Source organism: Ruditapes philippinarum, unplaced genomic scaffold (genome assembly GCF_026571515.1).
Source record: "Ruditapes philippinarum isolate M1 unplaced genomic scaffold, ASM2657151v2 ctg3811_1_1_1_1, whole genome shotgun sequence".
NCBI lineage: Eukaryota > Metazoa > Mollusca > Bivalvia > Venerida > Veneridae > Ruditapes > Ruditapes philippinarum.
Genome location: NW_026857707.1, coordinates 56,205 through 81,769, shown reverse-complemented (window position 1 = coordinate 81,769; position 25,565 = coordinate 56,205). Strand labels below are relative to the sequence as shown.

Genomic DNA, 25,565 nt, shown 5'->3' with positions numbered 1-25,565 from the left:
TGATCTTTACTCGTTCACATACTATATACCCTTGGATGGGCCTAATGTCACTTTAATATGGTGATGAGCTCTTCATGCTTAAACCAAGAAATAAAGTGTATGTTCTGTTCTATTAATCATTACATAATATAATTAATTCTAAATTAATAAATGAATGATCCGAGTATTTTTTTTCCATTTATATTTGATTATTTAATCCAGTAACCTATTAACTGATTAAATGACTAGAGTAAAACTTATACAAAGGAAAAAACAATATTATGACATGTACATTTAAACATACTAATCGTAGATTGGGTTCGAATGACAACACTTTCACAACATATTCTTTCAGTCATGTGTGCTGTTACTGCAACATACTGCAAAACCATGTGCAAAACCATGTGCACAATAGAGAACTACAGTTAAATTAATTATCGCAAATATATATTAACTTTAGATTTGCTTCCATTATTAAATGCATTGTAAACAATTGTAATCATGTACAATATACATTTATATCTTCTTTAAATAAACTCCAGACACACAGCTCATTTGTAACTCACTTAAACAATATCTAAATTCTAAATCCACAATTCTTTATAGAATTAACAAATATATCAACAAATAAAAAAATGTCTGCCTTTTACGAAAAACGGCGCATAAAACACACATACAATAAGCAAGGGAAATCACCTCTACAAATTTCAACCAATATAAATTATACCGATACAACTGATTATTTCCCTTTGGTTTCAACTGCATCCTTTAATTATCGGCGGGGGATATAGAAATAGCCTCCGTCCGTCCGTCCGTCCGACTTTCCGCACTCACAGGAGAGTAATTATGTGACTAGAGGGACAATAGGTAACTGTTCTTTCTCTTTGATGTCATTCATTCCGTAATGCTTTTATGTGGCTATTTTCTTTTGCGTGGCTAAAAAGAACAATAGAGAGAACAATAGAGTAGCCACATAATTACTGTCCTGTGAGAACGTCCGTCCGTCCTTCCGTCCGACATTTTTGTCCGGAGCATATCTCTAAAAGTATTTGAGTTATCAACTTGAAACTTCATAGGTGGATAGACCTCATTGAGGAGGAGTGCAATGCACAAGAATGATAACTCTACCCTGCATAATTTTTGAGTTATTGCCCTTTGTTATTTTTCAAAATTGATTTTTGTCCAGAGCATAACTCCAAAAGCCTATGAGATATCAACATGAAACTTCATAGGTGCATAGATCTCACTCAGGAGGTATGCAGTGCACAAGAATGATAACTCTACCTTTCATAATTTTTGAGTTATTGCCCTTTGTTATTTTTCATACTTAATTTTTCACCTGAGTGGAGCATAACTCAAAAAAGTGTTTGAGATATCAACATGAAATGTCATAGGTGGATGGATCTTATTGAGGAGGAATGTTGTGCGCAAGAATGATAACTCTTCCCTAACCAATTTTTGAGTTATTGCCCTTTGTTCTTTTTCATGCTATTTTGTCCAGAGCTTATCTCAAAAGTATTTGAGGTATCAACTTGAAACTTCATAGGTGGATGGATCTCATTGAGGAAGAGTGCAGTGTACAAGAATGATAACTCTACCCTGCATAATTTTTGAGTTATTGCCCTTTGTTATTTTTCAAAATTAATTTTTGTCCAGAGCATAACTCAAAAGGCCTTTGAGATATCAAAATGAAACTCATAGGTGTATAGATCTCACTCAGGAGGTGTGCAGTGCACAAGAATGATAACTCTACCTTTCATAATTTTTGAGTTATTGCCTTTTGTTATTTTTCATACTTAATTTTTCACCCGAGTGGAGCATAACTCAAAAGTGTTTGAGATGTCAACATGAAATGCCATAGGTGGATAGATTTTATTGAGGAGGAATGCTGTACACAAGAATGATAACTCTTCCCTGTGCATTTTTTGAGTTATTGCCCTTTGTTCTTTTTCATACTATTTTGTCCGGAGCTTATCTCAAAAAGTATTTGAGGTATCAACTTGAAACTTCATAGGTGGATGGATCTCATTGAGGAAGAGTGCAGTGCACAAGAATTATAACTCTACCCTGCATAATTGTTTAGTTATTGCCCTTTTGTTATTTTTCAAAATTAATTTTTGTCCAGAGCATAACTCAAAAGGCCTTTGAGATATCATTATGAAACTTCATAGGTGCATAGATCTAACTCAGGAGGTGTGCAGTGCACAAGAATGATAACTCTACCTTTTATAATTTTTGAGTTATTGCCCTTTGTTATTTTTCATACTTAATCTTTCAATTCAATTCTTTCTCAAAAAGTATTTGAGGTATCAACTTGAAACTTCATAGGTGGATGGATCTCATTGAGGAAGAGTGCAGTGCACAAGAATTATAACTCTACCCTGCATAATTGTTTAGTTATTGCCCTTTTGTTATTTTTCAAAATTAATTTTTGTCCAGAGCATAACTCAAAAGGCCTTTGAGATATCATTATGAAACTTCATAGGTGCATAGATCTAACTCAGGAGGTGTGCAGTGCACAAGAATGATAACTCTACCTTTTATAATTTTTGAGTTATTGCCCTTTGTTATTTTTCATACTTAATCTTTCAATTCAATTCTTTCTCAAAAAGTATTTGAGGTATCAACTTGAAACTTCATAGGTGGATAGATTTTACTGAGGAGGGATGCAGCACACAAGAATGATAACCTACCCTGCATTATTTTTTTTGTTATTTTCAGCCATCAGTATTCACATAGGTTTCAAATCTGTAATCACTATAGCGATCAGTTTTCATTACCAAAAGACCTCTTAAAATGGAATTATTCTGCTCTACTACATATACATTCTTCCAATGAGCAAACACATTCGGCGGGGGATGGTCATGTTGACATGGCTCTTGTTCTATTGTAAACGGTCATATATTTATTAGTTTATTAATGTTGCATACGCTAGATGTATGAATTGATGAACACATGATTTGGAAATGATTGAATTGGAAATGAATGAATGAATGAATGAATGAATAAATGAATGAATGAATGAATGAATGAGTTGGTTGGTTGGTTGGTTCGTTCGTTCGTTCGTTCGTTCATTCATTCATTAATATGTGACTAATTATGTTTTGTTTGTTTTAGATAAATAAAAGCTTATTAACATTCTGCCAGTAAACAATCAGTTGCTTATTACCGATGACTACCCTCGGTTTACTAGGATTGTGTTTTTATTTGGCGATTGTTTTCACACAGACGGAACGTAAGTACTGCAAGTAACATTATATGAACTGAAAAAATACATACAAATATATTTGTTATATGTAAGCTAGTGAGGGTTCGTGGTGCAAATGTGACCAATCACTTCTCACAACAGTGTATTTTTCATGAGCGAATATTCTATCATTTGGTTCTCATTGTAAAACAACTAATTTTTATATGTTTATCAACACAAATTGCGAATAAATTTAAACTTAAATAATTATATAACATTATATTTATGCATCGGTTAAGATTCCAATATAGACTATTGTTTTTTTCTGATCAGACACCATTTTGTTTGTCATAAAGATGCCACGTGATTACATGATATGTGGCTCTATGATAAAAATGTTGTTATGTATGAACATGTTTTACATTTTGTATTACAGAATGCGAAGATGGCTGGGAATGGTGGAATGACAAATGCTATTTGATCTCAGAGAAATTTCTCGTTTGGGAAGATGCTAGGGTAAGTAACTATGTTTCGTGCGATCCTTCTTTATATGAAATAAAATCTTGATTCATCATCATATACTCATTCCTCCCTTCTGCTGTATATCATTTCTACCTGCTATATCCCACATAAGCTCATACCTCGGACCAAAAGTGATTAACAATATACCTCTAGTATATACAACATAGAGCCAGATGAGCCGTACGGCCGTTTAATATGATCAGGCTCTAAGTAATAGAAAGAACATCGAAAGACGAGGTTATCTTATTTGTACGAGGGGGCGTAGCCTCCGAGTATTAATCAGATTGCCGAGTGTTTTGATGTTCTTTCTCTTTTGTATCATAGTCAAACATAAAAGTACGTTCCCTGTTGTCACAATATAAAACCCCAGAAAAAAAGTATTTAATGAACGAGGATCTGAATCTGATATTTCTGTCGCTTTCCGTTTCTCTGCCGTCATAATAAATAAACCGAAGCAAAAATGAGCCAATCAATGGGCATGCTCTGGTGTGCAGGTAACTAATACCTGCATTCAAATTAACGCACTGTGCATGTATATGTAAACGATTTAACTCTGACATATTTTCAACAGAAAGGTCCCCAAACTATGATACAACAACAGATTAGAGCCTGATTATATGTTTGACTATGATACAAAAGAGAAAGAACATCAAAACACTCGGCAATCTGGGAAGCCCCCTTGTACAAATAAGATAACCTCCAGTTTCGATGCTATTTTTAATACACTCCCCTATTGTCCGTGACATGTCCATTTTCGGATAGACTTGTTAAAAATATCCGTTAGGAGGTCTTTTTTATGCGCGTGCTTATTTTGATTATTGATGGTCTTGTCAGATAGACCCAGTCATATGAAACAGGTAAAAAGATAAACATGCAGAACAATAAAAGTTAAAAAGTCATGTAAATAAAAAATGAAAATGAAACCATGTTAAATGAGTGCGTTTAGCAATTATTCCAAGGTTTTGGGCAGCCTATCGACGAAGATTACTAGATATTAAATTGCATTATTTTTTATACCCCCCCCCCTTCATGTAGTAATTGAACCGTCCGTCTGTTCGTCTGTCTATTTGAACAAGGCTAACCTAAACCGGCAAGTTGGATTTATCATAAGTTCTACCTGTACTGGTCAATGTCTTTACACAATTACTAATCTATACTAATGGCTTTATAATGTCCGAATGATATTACCAAGTTATGAATAATCGTGCCATCCATTTTCCTCAGTTATTTGTTAATTTCTTTTTATCACCTGGTACGTTTAACTTCATCAAGAATCAATGACATGCCAACTTATTTTACAATAATAAAAGTTCTTGACAGTCAAGTAATATAACTGTTTAAACATCTTTTTGTGGTAATTTTGTTGTCCGGCATTAAATACGTTCACAATATATATTGATATGACAAAATAGACAATTGAAGTTAATGTCTATAAAAATGTGATAGTTATTATAGCATAATTGTTCCGACAATTTAAATGACATAATCTATGATATGTTAAAGGCTCTAATACTAATACTCTAATAAGTTTACGCTATGTGAAAAAATGTACCTAAACTTAGTATCGAATCAATATGTGGAAAGCATCGTTATGGTTCAAATGACGTCTATTTGATCTAGGCTATATGCACCGACAGTTAAAACCGCAGCCACCGAATGTACCCACAATTAATACATGTAGTTAAATTCCCACCCGCGGGATCAATCACATTGGTAAAGTAAAGCTCTGGTAAACGCCCCTCGCTCCGGATTAGGCTTTATCCTGTGTTTTTTAAAACACAAACAAACTTCAACCGGTGTGTCAAAACAGTGAAAATATTGCTGATTACCCCCCTACACTGTCGAAGCAAGGGTTTGGTTATTATAACGTATACAACAAAGTAAAGTATATTTTATATATGTCCATAGTGAAAAATGATATTAAGTACTTTATAAGTTCATATTCTAAACTTGCAATTATATCTTTTTTAAAGATGAAATCAAAGTTTTTTGCTAAGATTTTCTTCGAACCAATACTGCATAGGTCAAATGTTGACTTTCCAGCTTAACTTGTGAAGGAAGACCACATGTGCCCCTCTCCTGTTTTTACTTTAAGCATGACTGGTCACTTAAGTAGAACCACCGACGTTCCTCAGACTATGTCAGATGAAATAATCCAAAGTCGCTGGGTAGTATTCGGACCCACAGCGGCGAGGGGCAGGTGGTTTGAAATCAGATCCAAAAATCAAATTTTTTTCCTCATAAAAGAAGAATGTTGATAAAAGCGTTCACCTGTATGTGCTCTGTGTTAAATAAAAGTCATTTTTGTGCTTGGGATAGAATGTCATATGTTATCGAGCCAATAGTAGAACGGCACATTCTCGTACATCGGTCATTCTGTTCAGGACAAAATCTTTGTTACGAATTTAATGTGACACCGAAAACGCGTAGGTAGACATTGTACTCGGTCGACATCCTATAGATACGTAGCTCATTTTAAATTTATATTTTGATATTGAAATATATGAAATAATGGAGTGTTCAAAATTCAAAGCGAGTCAAACCTGTTACACATATAATACAATAGTTAAGTACTGAGATATGATAAAGACAAAATCATCTTAAATATGTTAGGTTGGTTTTCTATTATTGGGCGGTTATGGTTCCTAGTTATGGTTTCTAACTCCCAAGTCGCTTTACTAGCACTGCTTCGGATTTGAAGTAAGTTTTTCAAAAAGTGCGGTTTACATGTGCACAGACTGATAACGTATAATGTTGCCAATTGTAAAAGTACACAAAATTAATTCATCCAGTTCCATGGGCTTTTGACCTTAAATAATGTTTTGAAGATATTTGTCTGTATATGTCGTATAATTGAAACAAGTGACTGTATAATAGTATAAATTTTTAACATGTGCCTTTTCATATAGTTGACCAGTATTATCACTTTAAATAATATACGAATTGGCATCAGTAAGTTTAGTTGGAAAGACAGTATACGACCTAGACAGTATATGGGTTACTTAAACTGTAAAATGAAAACAAGACGTACCTACATGTACATATTTTTCTGCACTTCAGTCCAATTACTCGGTATGGCTGGATATATATGTACATAACTTTTCTCTTTTTTATTTACAAAATGAAGAAATATTGTGACAATAATGGGGCACAGTTGTTAAAAGTTGATAACGAACAAGAACATGAATACATCAGGACAAGAATTTCAGGTAAAGCAATCTTTTTTATCATTTTTAGCTTGACTAAAGTCATGGCGGCGTTCCCGTTGATGTTGCCATTGCCGTCCGCAAACTTCAAACTTAATCATAGCTATTTAAGCTCTTAGCGTATTGCCTTTATACTTGGCCACAACAACATTTGGGAAAGGACATTCTAGTAGACCACACTAACCTTGTCCTTCTTTCATAAATGTCCTTGACCATTTAGGGTTAAATGTTTAAATTGTGCTTGATTGTTTGCTGGTTTTTGTTTCTAAATGTACTTACTTCAAACTTTAAAATAATAATCTTCTAGGATATACCTTTAAGATAATTAGACACACCTTGACCATCACTCATAAATGACCTTGACCTTAAAGGTCAAGTTATTGAAATTCTAAAATTTATGCTGAAACTAACTACAGTTTTGTTATAGATAAATGGTTTGGCTTGGTATTCCGATGCAACATTTTTTCGGGACACCAAAACCACATTGATCTTTGCTGATTTATGACCTTGACCTTGAAGGTTAAATTATTGAAATTTCACTAATTTTTGTTATAATTGACTAAAAAACTGTTGGACAAGACCTTAAATGTTAAACTGACTTTGACTGAGTTATAGTTATAAATGACCTTAACCGTCATGTTCATATGATTGAATTTGGTTAAATTGTCATAATTGAATTATTCATCTACGGATTTGATTTATACTTGGACAAAAGAAAATTTGCTTCCAAACAAACACATTGTATAATTTAGATATGACCTTGATCTTTAATCAAACCTGACCATCAATGTCAAATATATGAAATTCTCTTGTTTTATTCTGTAACTGGCAATAACTTTGTTATTTTATTTATGGATTGACTTCATATTTAGTCACATTATCTTTTAGGTCAGATGGTTTAAAAATGTATTAATATCAAACTCAAATTAACGGACCTTGACTCGTGTATGATATTGACCTTGATTTTCTAATTATTGAATGTTCAGTTATTATTGCTTAAATTGGCTTAAACTTTGTAATTTATCAATGGATTATCTTCATACTTGGACAAAATAACCTTTTGGACAAGACCTTCTTAACGGTTGACTAAACCCTGACCTTGTATTTTCCGTCAAGGTCGAATGATTTAATTTTGGTTAGGTTGTCGTAATTATGTTATTTATGTACGGATTGGATTTATATGTGGACAAAAGAGCCAAAAGAACATGTTAAATAATTTAGTTGTTACATTGACCTCTAAATGACATTGTCCGTCAAAGGAATTTTATTCTATATATTTTCCAGTTGAAAGAAAAAAGGAATTATATTATGTATATGTTATAGTTTACTTTAAAAAATGCATTCCATGTAAGTACCAAAAAAGCATAATATTTTAATATATGTTCCAGTGAAGTTAAAGTATATTGGTCAACAATGGACACATTCTTTAAATATTTGAAAAAACAATAGAAATTCTGTATTTTTGTGCCCCCCTATATTTTAGATTAGATGTAGATTAACCCTTGTTTGTCCGTCCGTTCTTCCGTCAGTTCTCATGTTGTGTCACTCGTAGCTTGAAAAGTTTTTTGACCTAAAGTAGTGAAAATTTACAGGAATGTTGGTCAGCATGCGTAGTTATGCACTTGAGTATTTGCGTCTGATTTCTTTTAGTTTTGTTGAATTATTGCCCTTGACTTAGTTAAAAATTGCAATTTTCAACTTCAATCGCACAAAGCTAAAAAAACGTATTTGAACAAGAGTCTCAGCATGTGAAGTTATGCACCTGGGCTTTCGCTTGTGGATTTATTTTGTTTTGTCAGAGTTCTTGCTCTTGACGTAGTAAAAGTTTGTAATTTTCAATTTTGTGTCGCACATAGTTAAAAAGGTATTTGACCAAGAGTCATGAAATGTTACAGGAATGTTGCTCAGCATGTGAATGTGTGCACCTGGGGTTTCGCTTGTGTAATTAACCTGTTTTGTCAGTGTTATTGTTATTGACTAAGTAATAGTGTACATTTACTTTTAGAAATGCATTTGCATTACGTATGGATTGGCGCAAAATATAGTAGACTCCGCCAAAAGCACTTATGGATAGATGGTTCGGAAATGAACTTTAATGGATGGGCTCCTGGCGAACCCGACGGCAGCCGAGGGTGTGTTGACTACCTACATAAATACAACTACCAGTGGAACTCCCACTGTGACTGTATAAACACAAGGGGGCGTTTTATTTGTGAAAAGGGTAACTGCGAAATATGTTTTGATATATATATTTACATGTATTCGATATTAGCTTTTTTTCTCTCAAATTGGACACTTTAGAACTTTTTTCTTCACATTTTAGCTACTTGATAAACTAGACAATGTTTACCATCTGAGATAGGTTGTTGTTCTCACTGCAAATGTCGAACCACTTTCGAAACATGTAATGTTATTCTTGTTTGTTATTTGAAACATTCACATCTATTACTTTGTCTCAATTACATAATAAACTACAACATTCATAACCTTCGTATCAATTGAAGTAGCCTTTTTATGCCTTTTGAGCATTTGGGTTTTTTTTTGTATTTGTTGAATACTATGCTTTCTTTGAACAAAACTTGTTTCGTTGCATTAATAAAACAAAATAATTATTTATATGCAACTTTACATATATATACTAGGCTGCGGTGAAGGTTGGCAATTGAAAGACCACAAATGCGTGCATACACCAGAACCCAGCAGTAGTTTAGTCGAGTTAAAGGTTTGTGGACTTAAAATTTTAATCTATAAGTAACGATTTGATTTAATTATAGAACTTTATTCTCTATAACTATTTATTAAATGTACATGATAAACTGCCAAATGACATAAATACATGTATTAGACTAGACCAGTAATAAGTGTCAAGTTTTGCTTGAATTCTTGAAAATAGAATCTCCGAGCAGGGTTGTCGTTCGTCCCTCACACATTATAAAATAAATTGAATACAAAAAGCTAATATGCGCAAGAGATTGCTGAAATTATGACGATGTATTTTATTGGCATGTGATCATATTCTAACAAAGACCATTTTTATAAAATGACAAGATGTACGTTTGAATATATTTATATTTCATGTGAGATATAGGCAGATTGTGAGGACCATGGAGCTGTCCTGACCAGAACAGAAAATGAGAAAGGTATCTGAGTGAATCTTTTATACAATTTTGTCTTTAATGGGGTCGCGGATGATATAGAGCCTTTTATATATTGTGGAAAGAAGGCTATATGTAATAGAAAGAGCACCGAAACACGAGGCTATCTGATTTGTACGAGGGGGCGTAGCCCCCGAGTATAAATCAGATTGCCGAGTGTTTTGGTGTTCTTTCTCTTTTGTATCATAGTCAAACATGACAGCACGTTCCCTGTTGTCATAATATGAAACCCCAGAAAAAATGAACCAATGAACGAGCCTTTGAATATGATATTTCTGCCCCTTTCCCTTTCTCTGCCGTCACAATAAGTAAACCCCGGCAAAAATGAACCAATCAACGGGCATTATCTGGAGTGCGGGTAACTGATACCTGCATTCCAGTTACCGCACTGTGCATGTATATGTATACGATTTAACTCTGACACTTTTTCAACAGAAAAGTCTCCAAACTATGATACAAGGGTGTGATATGCATATGATAGGGATGTTGAACCATAGAAATGAAAACTAGGTTTCATTGGAAAGGTTGTATCCGATAATGATTTCTTTCGGAACATAACGTCGGCAAACCGCTGAAAGTTCATTTGTTATATTTTATACATCTTTAAGGTGAAAAATAAGAACTGATAGTATAATATTTATGATTCTATTACTAAATGAAATTATTCGCGCAATATTGATATTAATCTTACTATTGGGTATTTGGCCAACACTGAAATCAATACTTTCAGAATACGTTTGACTATGTACATGATATTTCGTTACAAAAAAATACTGTGGTCTAAATTTTCAAACTTAAACAATAAATCTTTATTTGTATTCAACACCCAAAAATGCATGTAAGAAGATACAAAGCTATTATGAACATTTTAACAATGCGTTATATGACTTCTAATCGTGTAGCTTAATTTGAAGGCAAAAGAAATTGGAAGGAGTTTCCGCATCTTGGTGATTAACCCATAACCTGCAATAATGTATATTGCCCAGTCTTTTAAAGTTTGAAACAGTTCATTAAAACGTTCAGGGATTTCAATATTAAAATGCAATAAATGACTTACCATTAACATAAAAACTGGTAATACTGCGAGGCTGTTCAGGCCAGCCTGGCTCTACATTAGCGACAAAGAGTAATATATTGTTAAGAGTTCTAATATATATGCGCTGAAATACATTGTATTGGGTCAGGTTATCTAAAACCGATAAGAGCCTAATGATAATATTCCTCACTTGAACGCTTATAATATTTATTCTCAATAGTCTTTGTTGATTTATGTTACATGGCCTTTTTACATAAATAAAAAAGCAATCTTGTTAATATTTTGTAATGTGTATGTATGTGCATGTATGTAATTTCGTTTATTTTTCAGAGGAAGTGGCATACATCTGTGAAAAAGGTATTTAACTTTGCTTGAATTCTGTATAATATCGCAAATTTTAAAACTAAGCATCTTTTCACTGATATTTAGTCTTTATTTTAAAAATTTTAAAAATATTCTATCCATATTCTGCTTTTAAGTAAATGTGTATTAGAGGGGAGTCGTTTCAATGTGGTTATTGTGTCCTGCCTCTCAACTCAGGGACCGGTTTTTGCCGTACTTTGGTCATGACCAAAATGCCTCGTATTAGTCAAGATGTTTTCTGTAACATAAAATCAGTTGATCTTATTTTGATTATTCAAGATTTAATTATAAAACGTAAATTTTGAGCTTGACTATTTCAAGAGTAGAAAGTGCTATTGTACTTACCCCGGCGACAGCGTTGCCATCACACTTTGGTTAAGTAATTGTGTACAAGTTGGTATCTAGAACTAGTGAATGAAATGGCCCAAAATTTCAAACATCCGTGTCCTGTGATTATCGCACATGTTAGGCACTTGTCTCATAACTCTGGGCCATCATTTTACAGAGATATGCCCATTTTCTTACAGTCAAGCATTGAGAATAGTCTAGCGCGCAGTCTTAAAAACATCTCTTGTTATGTACTTAAACAGAGTGTGATATTGGATGGGAGAAATTTGAGAACAAATGTTACAAATTTGCTGATCAATCTCGTGACTGGGAGGACGCTGAGGTAAGGTTAAGTATACATTAATGTTTTTGTACGCATGTTCAGTTCTGATTTTATGAAAAACGTTAAGAAGGTCTACGTATTGTGTCTTTTTACTTATAACGTATTTTAACGCCTTTTGATTCGCGTTTATACGCCATTTTTTTACGACTATATTCGCGTTACTATCAATGTGTATTTTTTTCTTACAAATACTTGATAGAAAATGTCACCATATGGTTTCTAAAACCTTCCATTGTAAATAAAACTTCAACAGATAAAATAGTGTACATTCTATGATACTGAACATGTATCGCCAATATAGGTTGTGATGCCGTGTAATAATCCAACACTAGATAATTTCACGTCATCAATTTTTAAATTTCCCACAGAACTTTGTAACTTCGAGTACCATATAGATTTGATATAGATTTTTTTACTCGAAAATTGAAAACGAGGCTCGGCGCTTTTTTAGTCTGTATATAAACGAGGCTAGTTGGAATACAATATAAATTAGAGATGAAATCGTGTTTAATAGTAAAATGAAAATGAGGCTAAATTGAATAAATTGGATGTAATAATTATTTCTATTGGAACATCACGTGGCGTAAACGCTGGAAATTTATTGCTTATAGTTTGTAAGTTAAGTAATTAACAAGAGTTGTTTGAATTTTAATACGGATTTATTTTTTGTGTGATATAAACAGAGTTATTGCCGAGATCTACACGGAAGTTTGGTCATTGTCGAAAATGAACAGGAACATGAATACATACAACGGAAAATTGCAGGTGAGTATATTCCTGAATCTAGACTGTAACTAGTAGTTTACTGGCATAAATAAATATGAAATTTGCCTTTATGAAGATTATCAATCAAGAAAACAAGCTTATACTTGTTCCAGGTTTTCACAAATAAGAACATACTTAATTGATTTTCTTAAAGAAATGTAAGCAGTCTTAATAAAAAAATTATGTTTAGATTTTGATTTTCTTTGACAACACTGATTTTAAAAAAATCATTTTTAATTATTCTGTACTGAACGTAAGCCGTCATTAGCACGGTTTTGTTTAATTGGGTAATTGTACTTTGTTGAGTACAATTCTGAATTTAGTTGAACGATTACGTTGCTGTCACAACGATATAATTGAGCCATGGCATGACAAAACCAACATAATGGGTTTGCGACCATATAACAAGAAGAGAAACTGATAGCGAACAGCATGGATCCTGATCAGACTGCGCGGATGCGCAGGCTGGTCTGGATCCATGCTTGTCGCAAACCCATTATGTTGGTTTTTGTCATGATACGGCTCATTTGACGAGGAGCTAACCGAATCAGATATAAATTTTGCAGCTGTGAACTAAATAGCGTTATTATATGTATTAAATTTGTGACATCTTGGTGTAGAATGTTTTCCATGACGGCTTGGTTGACGGTAATAACAAAGATAAACTTTATTTATCCACGTCTTTGCCTCAGATGATTAAGTTTGAATATTTGCTAGTTACTTGGGGAAAATAAATTGGAACTAGTACATAATAATATTTTTAAGATTTGGTACATTAGTAAACAAACATACGGTAATAAATTATAAAAATTACACACTACAAAATACGTCATAAAAACACGGCACATCCTATTGAAAGATAAGTTTACAATCTTTCATCTTGTACAAAGATATAAATATTTATGCCACATATCGAAGGTTGCATTTATCTTTATCGATGGTTGCATTTATGCAGGCATTTTGTGAAAAAAGATACCTTTTGTCTGAATTGTCTAAGTATAGCTCCAGGGCATGCGGCAACATGACATTTATTAACGGTAACATTAGGTCACCGTTAATTGTTATGCTCCCCGAAAGGAGAGCATATGGCCGCCGCTTTGTGCGTCCGTCCGTTCGCTATTATTGTCCGGAACAAAACTTTATATCAACAAGAGGTATCAACATGAAACTTTGTAGGGAGATAGATCTCATTAAGTAGATGTGCAGTGCACAAGAACCGTTACACTGCCTTGCCTAATTTTGGAATTATTGCCTTTTGTTTATTTTTCACACTTTGAACTTTGTCCTGGACATAACTATAGAACTATAAGAGATATCAACATTAAACTTTGTAGGTAGATAGATTTCAGAGGGTGATAGTGCATCGCCAAAGAACCATTACTCTATCTTGCCTTATAATTTTTGAGTTTTTGCTTTTTGTTTACTTTTATACTTTGAACTTTGTCCGGGACATAACTCTAAAACTATAAGAGATATCAACATGAACTTTTATTGGTAGATAGCTCCAATTAAATAGAAGTGCAGTGCAAAAGAGCTATAACTCTGTCTTGCCTAATTTTGGAGTTATTGCCCTTGGTATTTATTTCACTTTGAACTTTGTCCAAGACATAGCTCTGAAGCCATAAGAGGTTTGTATGTAGATTGATCTCATTAAATAGAGGCGCCTAATTTTGGAGTTATTGCCCAATGTTCATTCTTGTGTCGCCTTGAAAAAGGCGACATATAGGGGTAACTTTTGTCGGCGGCGTCGTTGTCGGCGTCCCTTTAAGCTTGTCCGGAGCATATGTCAGTCATTATATGTCGGGATAAACTTCAAACTTGGTATGCATGCTTCTTATAATGATACGAAGTGCAGTGCAAGAACCGATACTCTGCATTTCTTATTTTTGAGTTATTGCCCATTGTTAATTTTCATACTTTTTTGTCCAGGCCATTTCTCCTAAAGTATAAAAGACACGGACTTATAACTTCATAGGATGATATATCTCATTAAGAAAAAGTACAGTGCACAAGAACCGGTACTCTGCATTTCTTATTTTTTGAGTTATTGCCCTTTGTTAATTTTCAAACTTTATTTTTGTCCAGGTCATTTCTCCTAAAGTATAAAAGCTATTGACTTGAAACGTCATAGGATGATAGATCTCATTAAGAAGAAGAGCAGTGCACAAGAGCTGGTACTCTGCATTTCTTATTTTTGAGTTATTGCCCTTTCTTCATTTATATACTTTATTTTGTCCAGATCATTTCTCCTAAAGAATAAAAGACATGGACTTGAAAATTCATAGGATGATATATCTCATTAAGAAAAAGTGCAGTGCACAATAACCGGTACTCTGCATTTCTTATTTTTTGAGTTATTGCCCTTTGTTAATTTTCATACTTTATTTTTGTCTTGGCCATGTCTTCTAAAGTATAAAAGCTATTGACTTGAATCTTTATAGGATGATAGATCTCATTAGGAAGACGTGCTGTGCACAAGAACCGATACTCTGCATTTCTTATTTTTATGCCCCCGGGCATATAGTAATTGATCCGTCCGTCCGTCCGTCTGTCCGTACGAGGTTAACCTAGAACGGCAAGTTGGATTTTTCTTAAGTTCTACCTGTACCAATGGCTTCTAAGTTTACACACTTACTAATCAATACAAAGTACATGATCTTGGCAAGTAACATAACTCTGGCTTTCATATTTACCAAGTTATTGCCCTTTCCAGCACTTAGAAAATGAACAATGGTTAACCTAAAACGGCAAGTTGGAAATATCTTAAGTTCTATCTATACTAATGGCTTTATAATTTCCACACTTACTTATCAATACAAAGTACATGATATTGCCAAGTTATATAACTGTGTCATCAATATTTCCCTTTTTTCACTTTGAAAATAGGGCCTTGTCTGGTTAACCTATTTCGGCAAGTTGGATTTATCTTAAATTTCTCCTAATTGCTTAATTTCTTTAATGATATCTTTCATATTTAGTAGGTGGGTACCTTTGATGGTCCTCTAATTTTTTGTGGAGTAAGCGGTCTCTAGGGTCAAGGTCAAGGTCACTGGTTTAAAAAATAAATATAAACATTTTTGCTAATACAGCCTTTATTTTTTAGTTGATTTCTTAGTTTAATACAAACATGCCAAGGTAGGTCCTCCTTCTTTTGGGTGTAGTAAGGGGTCATTTGGGTCAAGGTCAATGTTACCAATGTCAAGGTCACCAATGTTAAAAATAGATTTTTACATTTTTACAGGTGTATTGACCTTATTCTATAGACAGATGTTATTTATAATTGATAGAAACATAAACTTTGATGGAGTTAGTGGTCAGTTGGGTCAAGGTCACCAGTGCTAAAAATAGATTTTTACACATTTGCTCATACAGCCTTTATTAAGTGACATATATATTTTATATTTGGTAGAAAGATAACTTACATGGCATTCTTCTTTTGGATAGAGTTAGGGGTCAGTTTGGTCAAGGTCACCAGTGCTCAAAATAGATTTTTACACTTTTGCCCATACAACCTTTATTTAATGACAGATGTATTTCATATTTGGTAGGAAGATAACTTGCATGGTATTCTTCCTTTGGATGGAGTAAGGGGTCAGTTGGGTCAAGGTCACTTGTGCTAAAAATAGATTTTTACACTTTTGCCCATACAGCTTTTATTCATTGACAGATGTATTTCATATTTGGTAGGAAGATAACTTGCATGGTATTCTTCCTTTTGATTGGGGTAGGGATCAGTTGGTCAAGGTCACTTGTGCTAAAAATAGATTTTTACACATTTGCCCATACAGCCTTTATTTATTGACAGTTGTATTTCATATTTGGTAGGAAGATAACTTACATGGTATTCTTCCTTTGGATGGAGTAAGGGGTCAGTTGGGTCAAGGTCACCAGTGCTAAAAATATATTTTTACACATTTGCCCATACAGCCTTTATTTATTGACAGCTGTATTTCATATTTGGTAGGAAGATAACTTACATGGTATTCTTCTTTTGGATAGAGTTAGGGGTCAGTTTGGTCAAGGTCACCAGTGCTCAAAATAGATTTTTACACTTTTGCCCATACAGCCTATATTTAATGACAGATGTATTTCATATTTGGTAGGAAGATAACTTGCATGAAGTTGAATATTTTTCAACTTCACAAGTCAGAGCAATGACTTGGCAACTTATATTTTTCACAATTACAAAATGCCAGGACTTTGTCAAGCTATTTAACTTGTGTTTACAATTTTTTGGCGTTTTTTCTGTCCATAACTGAGTGAATGGGTAAAATAAAATAAAAAATAAATTTTTTGAAATATAGCTACTGACAAGAATCTGAGCCGGGGGCATTAACAAACACGTTCTTGTTGAGTTATTGCTCTTTGGTAATTTTCATACTTTATTTTTGTCCGGGCCATTTCTCCTAAAGTATAAAAGCTATGGTCTTTAAACTTCATAGGATGATAGATCTCATTAAGAAAAAGTGCAGTGCACAAGAACCGGTATTCTGCATTTCTTACTTTTTGTGTTATTGCCCTTTGTTAATTTTCATACTTTATTTTTGTCTAGACCATTTCTCCTAAAGTATAAAGGCCTTTGACTTGAAACTTCATAGAATGATAGATCTTATTAGGAAAATGTGCAGTGCACAAGAATCAGTACTCTGCATTTCTTATTTTTTGAGTTATTGCCCTTTGTTTATTTTTATACTTTTTTATCTAGGCCATTTCTCCTAAAGTATAAAAGCTATGGTCTTTAAACTTCATAGGATGATAGATCTCATTAAGAAGAAGTGCAGTGTACAAGAACCGGTACCCTGCACCTCTTATTTTTGAGTTATTACCCTTTATTAATTTTCATACTTTATTTTTGTCCAGAACATTTCTCATAAATTATAAAAGCTATGGACTTGAAACTTCATAGGATGATAAATCTTATTGATAAGAAGTACAGTGCACTAGAATTGCTACTTTGCACTTTTTATTTTTTGAGTTATTGCCCTTTGTTAATTTTTATATTTCATATTTGTCCAGTCCATTTCTCCTAAACTTTTTTGCTCACAAGGCGACACATCAGTCTCGCACAGTTCTAGTTACACTTTGAACTTTGTCAGGGACATATCTTTGACACTTCAAGAGGTATACTTTTCTGTGTCCAAAATCTACTCGGGGAGCATCGCACGGTTCAACCGGTTCTTGTTTTTCTATCTTTGTTTTTCTTGTTTCGTTACATCTTTCAATATTTGAATAATAAAAAGATATACCAAGTTCCTGGTAAATAGTTTTCAATTTTGAGGGCACACATTTTTCCACCGTAGCTCTTGTAATTTTGTCAATTAGTTTCATAGTTTTTTATCAATATACATGTTTTACCGAATGGAAAATTTCTGCAAGCATAACCTGAAAAAAGCTAAGCTAAAATAAATACTTGGAATATGGGATATATGTTTATTATTAAATATTGAAAGATAAGGACAAAATAGTAGCAGTGATCCAATATCAAGCTGCGGTTTCACTTACTCTCGGCAGAGCCCAGGACCAACCCGGTAAGTTACTGGAGTGATCCGGAACGATCCGAGGTGAAATAATATTTGCGCTCACACTAAGCCCGGCAGCACACTAACAGCCAGCATGCGCCCCGGACAATCCAGGCGAGCCCTGAAGAAGCTACGGTTCATGCCGTGGCTTCCCCGGTCTTTCCGGATGACGCCGGCAGAGCTCCGTTTGACCCAGGCACAGCCCCAGTCGATCCAGGCAGAGCAGCGGCAGGGCACAGGACGATCCCGCCAGAGCCCCGGTAGAACCTCGGTGGATTGAAAACGCACAAAAATGATGATGTTGATACATATTTTTAAATGATATTTTATCCTATTTGGTAAGTAATTCATGACGATTTTCTGAATAATTTTCCGAAGGGAAATGGGGAAGGGTTTAAATGCAAACAAGTGCAATGTGATTCTTTTGAAATGAACCGGACTTTGCCGGGGCTGTTACTGGATTAACCGTAGCTTCATTGTCATCCTCTAGGGTTATGTCGGCATTCATCGGCGCTGTTTTGGCATTCAACGAGGCTCTGCCGGCATTCACCTAGGGCTCTACCGTAGCTCTATCGGCTCACCCCCAGGATCATACCCGGTTTGTGTCGGCAGAACAACGGATCTACCCCGGTGTAACCCTGGTCGTTCCCGGCAGAGCTAAGGATGAAGCTGGCAAAGCTATACCTTTCGAGATCACCCCGGTGATACTAAACATTTATTCCATCCGGGGTCGAATGCCGGATGTTCTTGGATCATCCCGGACGTTGCAGGTAGAGTCACGGATGTACATCGGTTGTTCCCGGTCGTACCCCGGCAGTTCCCGGATCACCCCGGACATGTACCAGGAATCTACCCTACCGGGATGTAAGTGAGACCGCAGCTTTAACATAAAAAATGTCACGTGATAAGCCACCTGTGCTTACATGGAGCTATTTTTTTATTTTGTTACAGCTGCCAATTACGTTTACGTTTGGATCGGGGCCAAATACGATCACAAACATGGCGAGTATCGTTGGGTTGATGGTTCCCCGCTTAATTTCACAAAATGGGCGCCTGGTTTACCGGGAACCATTAAGGGATGCGTTGATTATCTCCATAAATATCATTATATGTGGAATTCACATACTGGTTGTACGGAGACAAAGGGGCCATTCATATGTCAGAAAGGTATGTGAGTTACATTTAGTTATACATTCATACGCCGGCTGACCTATGGACTATATACACTGTCGGGTAGTTATGCTCTGATGACAATGTATGTTGACATTAATGGTCCAATTCTTGAAATTCCGATACTAAAGATACAGGACACATTTTTATATTGAGTACATCTACATTAAGATATAAACTGGTGATACTGTCACGAACAAACAGCTTATGAACTTAAAGGAACCGTTTATACCTTAAGATTTAAATTTACCGATTTAAAACACAACATTTTAACAGGATAATTTCTGTCCCAGTAATTTGCTTCGTTCTTCGAAACATAAAACAGAATGATTAATTGTCCGTTGTCGATAAAATCAGAACCATCTCTGGTAATCTCTTTTGGTTCGTTAAACGTGCTCTTCTGTCTGAATCGGCTTTGTTTTTAACTTTCAACCATTACTTGAAGCACGTGACTTACAGAGATTTTATCTGCATCTCTGATAATGCCAAGTAACTGTAATGTTATCAAGTGAGTTGTCTAATACAGCGGGGTAGATTTCAATTCTACGAAATAATTATCATTGTTGATGTAACTATTTCTAGTATTATATATTATATCAATAATTTTTATTTTTTTTTCAGTACCAAAAACACATTTATCACTTATTGAAGAAACGATCAAGGACAGCGATTTACAAAATGCTCTCATTGAAGATGAAATGTTTCCAAAAATACAACAAATAACAAAGCCTCCAAGCTTTACTGTAAATTATGACGAAGGTATTTTTTGGGGGGTAATGTCATAGACTTCAGTTAAAAAAATAAATCTAGGGGCGAGCTGATTAACAAGTTTGGCACTTCTCTAGTCTATGTGACACCGTATGTATTTTTATCGCATAATCACATGCCATTTTTACGCCTGGTAAACGATAGAGCTATCACTCTATTGCTACTTCCGGCTAAAAGTAGGTGTCAACAAAGGTAAACGGTTGTCATTTTTTATATATTTTGAAAACTTTACACCAAATATATCGAAGTTCGGAGAATGCTATGCCATGTAGATTTGACAACTTTAAGATGTTATAAATGTGTTTGAAATGTAGTTGTACTACATACAGGGGTTTCCCAGTTAGCGAAAATTAGTTTCCTCTAATTATCATCTAAACAGCAATTCAGATTAAAAACAAGTACGTCTCAAGTACATATAAGTTCTAAAAAGGTCTAGGAATCAAATAAAATTGAAATCAGATAAAAACATTGAAAAATAAACATTGTCATGGAAATATGTTGGATGAAGTTTTAAGTTTAATGTCTCAGCAACCGTATGCCATAATTCATTTCTTTCAATTTGATGTACAATAAAGATCTTGGTTGACATTTTCTTTCTGTTTTGCTCGTTGATGAAAAATATGTGTTTTAACTTACAGTTTTTAAAGGTTCTAACTTCTGTGATGAAACCACAACAACAACAACAACAACAACTGATAGTTACACACCTGAGACAGAGTCACCTGGAGGTAATAAGTCAGGTTAATGTGATTTACCAATATTCTACGCAGTGATCTCCCCTTATCAGTCTGCCAAGGGAGGTAATCACTGTGGTGAGTTTGGTGATTTACAAGATCATTTTGGACCGCTTCCGTGGTCGAGGGGTTAGAGTCGATGACTTCTAATCCAGTTACCTCTCTGGCGTGGGTTTGATCCCCGGAAGATGCTTTGGTAGTTTAGCGCGGAGGAATGTAGTCTAGTACTGGTGTAACTCTCCAGGAACGATGGTTAGGAAACTACCCGTCTATATGACTGAAATACTGTTGGGAAAAGGCGTAAAATTAAACAAGCAAACAAACAAAAACAAGATCATTTTCGTTGCAATATGTACGAGCGGTAACCCTGCAGTGTTTATTGGAAATCAGTGAAGTGTGAACCTGGAGAGTTGTCTCCCTTACATTATAATATTGCTATTCATTGTCTTGTGTAATTCAAAATAGAATGGCCGTACACAAACTACTTTTCTCTTCTCAAATTATGTAATTTTACTATTTTATATGTTATTATGTATCGATGAGACTTTAATTAAGTTTAAAGCACTGATATATACATAGACGAAAGAATACTTGTGAAAATAATCTCTACTCTCGAGAATTGCAAGCATGTGGGGTGTTACTGTACAATAAAAAGTCTTCAATTATTTGGCAGAAAAATGTCACCATTTAAACTTTGTTTCAATAATAAAGTAACCTCTCAGTACTTGTAACAATAGAGTATATGGGCTGCAGATTTATTTTCTCCATTTTTGCATGTTTGTAGTAAAACATATCTTTATTATACCCCCCGACAACAAAGTTGTAAGGGGGTATACTGGAATCAGCTTGTCCGTCGTCTGTCCGGCCGTCCGTCGGTTTTTCCTTGTCCGCCCAATAACATCAGATTCCTTTGACCCACAGTCTTCATATTTGGCATAGAGGTAAGACATGACTAGTAGATGACCCCTTATGATTTTGAGGTCACTGGGTCAAAAGTCAAGGTCACAGGGACTTTGAATTCAAAAAAGTTTGTCCGCCCAATAACTTAAGAATGCTTTGACCCACAGTCTTCATATTTGGCATGGTGGTTAGTCATGATTAGTAGATGACCCCTATTGATTTTGAGGACACTGGGTCAAAGGTCAAGGTCACAGGGGCTTTGACTAAAAAAGCTTTTCGGCCCGATAACTTTAGTTTCCTCTAACCCACAGTCTTCATATTTGGCATGGAGGTAAGTCATGATTAGTATGTGACCCTCATTGATTTTAAGGTCCCTGGGTCAAATGTCAAGGTCACAGGGGCTTTGACTAAAAAAGCTTTTCGGCCCGATAACTTTAGATTCCTTTGACCCACAGTCTTCATATTTGGCATGGAGATTGATCATGACCATAAGGTGACCCCTATTGATTTTGAGGTCACTGAGTCAAATGTCAAGGTCACAGGGACCTTGACTTTAAAAAAAACCCTTTTCCCTCAGTTGCTTAAGAATTGCTGTCCGCAGTGTATTGATTTTGACATTTTCACATTTGAAGCATGTAGAATATATAACTTAGCACTGGCTTAGTAACCTCAGATTTGGCAGGGAGGTTGTCCTTGCGTTCTAAATGGCCACTGTTGAATATGACAAAGTGGTATGCGGGGACGCCATGACAGTGGCAGATCTAGTGTTAATTGCATGTCAATATTGTAGAGCATTATCATGACACCCATGCATGATACATGTATAAAGTTTTTTCATTTTTAGATGATTTTGAATAAGACGCATGATTTACTGCGGTATGACATGAACAAGACTTAGTTCATAGAAATATTCACATTCATCAGCTTTATACTTCATGGCCAATTTTAAATTTCTTGCTTCGCTGCAAAACATTTTTATTTACATTTTTGGCCGGGTTCCACAGATGCAAACCCGCATTATAGTATGGCGATTAATTCGTTGACTATTAGACAGTAGAAAACAGATTCGTTTTATAGAAGTGTATTATTAAGTTTTGTATTTTTCTTTTGGGATGACTTGGATAGTGCCGTGCTGACACAGTTCTAGTTTAAAAAAACTTAAATAGCCGCCTTTTATATTGTAAAGCGAGGTCACACGTGTGCTGTTTTATTTTGGTTAAATTTGGTAATGTGTCTGGTGCCTTTAATTAATGTGTTAATATTACATTGATGCCCAAATGTTATGTTTTATCAGTGGTCACTTGCTTATTAAAAGTTTATGTATCGTATAATCGGGATATAATTAATCTATTTTCAAGGCATAATAATAAACTATTACGAGCAACACTGCATGCCTATATATAAATTAGACACATGGCATATTACGACATAGACTGAAGCGTACCCGTCCTGTTACAGTACAAAACGAGTACTACTAGTACGGACGTAATTGAATTTTCGTGCCGTAACACTTCACTTTGAATTTCAACAACTGCGCATTCGTCTAGGTAGCATTTTATTCGGTATGCACTGCACAACTGACCATTCCTTAGCAGTCATTTTACACGTGCATAAAAACTCGCTTGTATTGTATTGTGTAACATATAAATGTCGTCACAAATTAATTTTTTAACAAAATATTTACATGACCTAAAACATTTATATAACTAAAAAAAAAAATTAAAAAAAAAAAAACACTACAAAATACATATTAAATAATATACCAAATGTAATATAAGACATTGTTACAATTCACTATGAATTGTTAAAACTATTAAGATTGATCAAGTTTAACACTTATCTATATATAATGTTTCACTTCACTGCGGATTTTTGCAGTTTATTTGTAATTTTCTTGTTACAGAGTACATTGACAAATCTTTCTTGTATGCACTACATTTTTGAAAGTATGCTTATATATATGTAACTTTATCTTTCCCTCTAACATCATATACATATATGTAGGGCAAGAACATTTAAAAACAAACTTTCATTGATTATTTTTAGTGTCAATCATAATGTTTTTTAGAAGATCTAATATATAACGTTGTACATGTCATAGGTGGACCGCCTACCATTGGAGGCCCAGTGCCTACTATAGATGGAATTACTACAGGCACAGTTTTTATACCTACAATAGATATTGAATTTACAATGCCCACTACAGTTGGAGATGACAGTTGTAAGTTTTTCGTTTTGCATTATAATTTTGCTGTTTTCCTGCCTTTGTCTCTTGTAAATTTTAGGTCCGTGTGGCGTAGGTCAAGGTCACATTCTGATGTCATAAGTTAGATTATGATTGCGATAATGCACAACTTTGTAGTTTTAAATGAACATATTATGTGTAAAACGTCTACAATTATGACACTTAGTGGTTCCAGCATTATCAAGGTAATATATATGCAAGGTCAACTTGACAAGGTCAATGATATGTCAAGAATTTGTCTGAACTATTATCTTCTACATGCATTAAATATTTGATTATGAATATCTATATTTTAGTTATCACCACTTTGACAAGTGATGCCAATCATTAGACGTAATAACCAAGTCTTTGGGTCAAAGTTCAGTGGTCAAAGGGCAATACTTGCCCATAGTTATACTCTACATATTGACCTTTTTTATAATTAGATATAAAAGTGCAATGTTGTAAAACATAGTGTTTTGCACAAAATGTTATTAAAATTGCATAAATATCCTGTATCTGACATTGACACTGTGTCTAATTTGATCACTTTCGTATTTAACGAAACCAAGGTCAAATAACTGTGGTTGCCATGTATGACTGTCATTATAAATTCAAAAGTGTTCTCATATAACAGTTCATTATACCGGTTGAAAACATTGATTGTGTAAAATATATTTTTTTAGAAGAAAAAAAAATCAAATAGTACTTTGCCTTTATAAGTTTAAATATAATGTGTTATCTTATATACAATAGTTTTGTATTATAGATACGTGCCATTACACAACAATTCTTTCGTGAATATATTAACATAAAGTGAATGATTTGCGAAGAACTTAAATGAGTGAGGAACTCTTTCATTGAATTAATACTTTTAACTCTTTGCACCGGTCTTGTCGAGGCAATTGATAATTTCAACAATAATACTCCAGTCTGTTTATTAACAGCAACTCACCAGACAGTCACCGAGATCAAAAAGCCTGACCAAAAAATAATGGCTTCTCCATCAGGCGGGGATTCGTCGTATAGAATTGGTATGCTGTATATTTTCATTTCATTCCCTTTATTAAATTACTCTGTCACAATGCAAAATTGGTATACCTTTGTTTTCAAGTCCATTCCCCTTTATTATATTATACTTTCTTCTAATATTGGTATACATTATATTTCCATTTTATTATAATCAGTCTTTCGGATGAGACTTTAAATCGAGGTCCCGTGTATGGGTGCTTAAACACTTGGCACGATAAAGAACCAGGGGAAGCTTCTGGAATTGGGGCATCTTTCTGTATCTGTAATTGCACTATCCTCCAAAAAATAAAATGACTAATACTCTTCTGGAGGACTCGCCCATATGGGCAACCGGT

The 25,565-nt window shown here is 34.4% G+C and overlaps 1 protein-coding gene across 3 annotated transcripts in view; it reads left to right on the top strand.

Annotated features, from left to right (window-relative positions):
* Positions 1–25,565, top strand: part of LOC132750638 (macrophage mannose receptor 1-like) — a 43,076-nt gene that overhangs the window by 5,484 nt on the left and 12,027 nt on the right. The window contains exons 2-15 of one of the 3 annotated variants that reach the window (XM_060740648.1): positions 3,097–3,214; positions 3,603–3,682; positions 6,816–6,897; positions 8,900–9,115; positions 9,537–9,616; positions 9,983–10,034; positions 11,416–11,442; positions 12,039–12,118; positions 12,802–12,883; positions 19,354–19,569; positions 20,194–20,331; positions 20,979–21,068; positions 24,076–24,195; positions 25,146–25,232. In XM_060740648.1, the coding sequence (XP_060596631.1) occupies positions 3,151–3,214; positions 3,603–3,682; positions 6,816–6,897; positions 8,900–9,115; positions 9,537–9,616; positions 9,983–10,034; positions 11,416–11,442; positions 12,039–12,118; positions 12,802–12,883; positions 19,354–19,569; positions 20,194–20,331; positions 20,979–21,068; positions 24,076–24,195; positions 25,146–25,232 (1,414 nt within the window). In that variant the 5' untranslated portion in view covers positions 3,097–3,150. The remainder of the gene's footprint in view (positions 1–3,096; positions 3,215–3,602; positions 3,683–6,815; positions 6,898–8,899; positions 9,116–9,536; positions 9,617–9,982; positions 10,035–11,415; positions 11,443–12,038; positions 12,119–12,801; positions 12,884–19,353; positions 19,570–20,193; positions 20,332–20,978; positions 21,069–24,075; positions 24,196–25,145; positions 25,233–25,565) is intronic. The other 2 variants (XM_060740650.1, XM_060740649.1) reach the window with 2 other exon arrangements.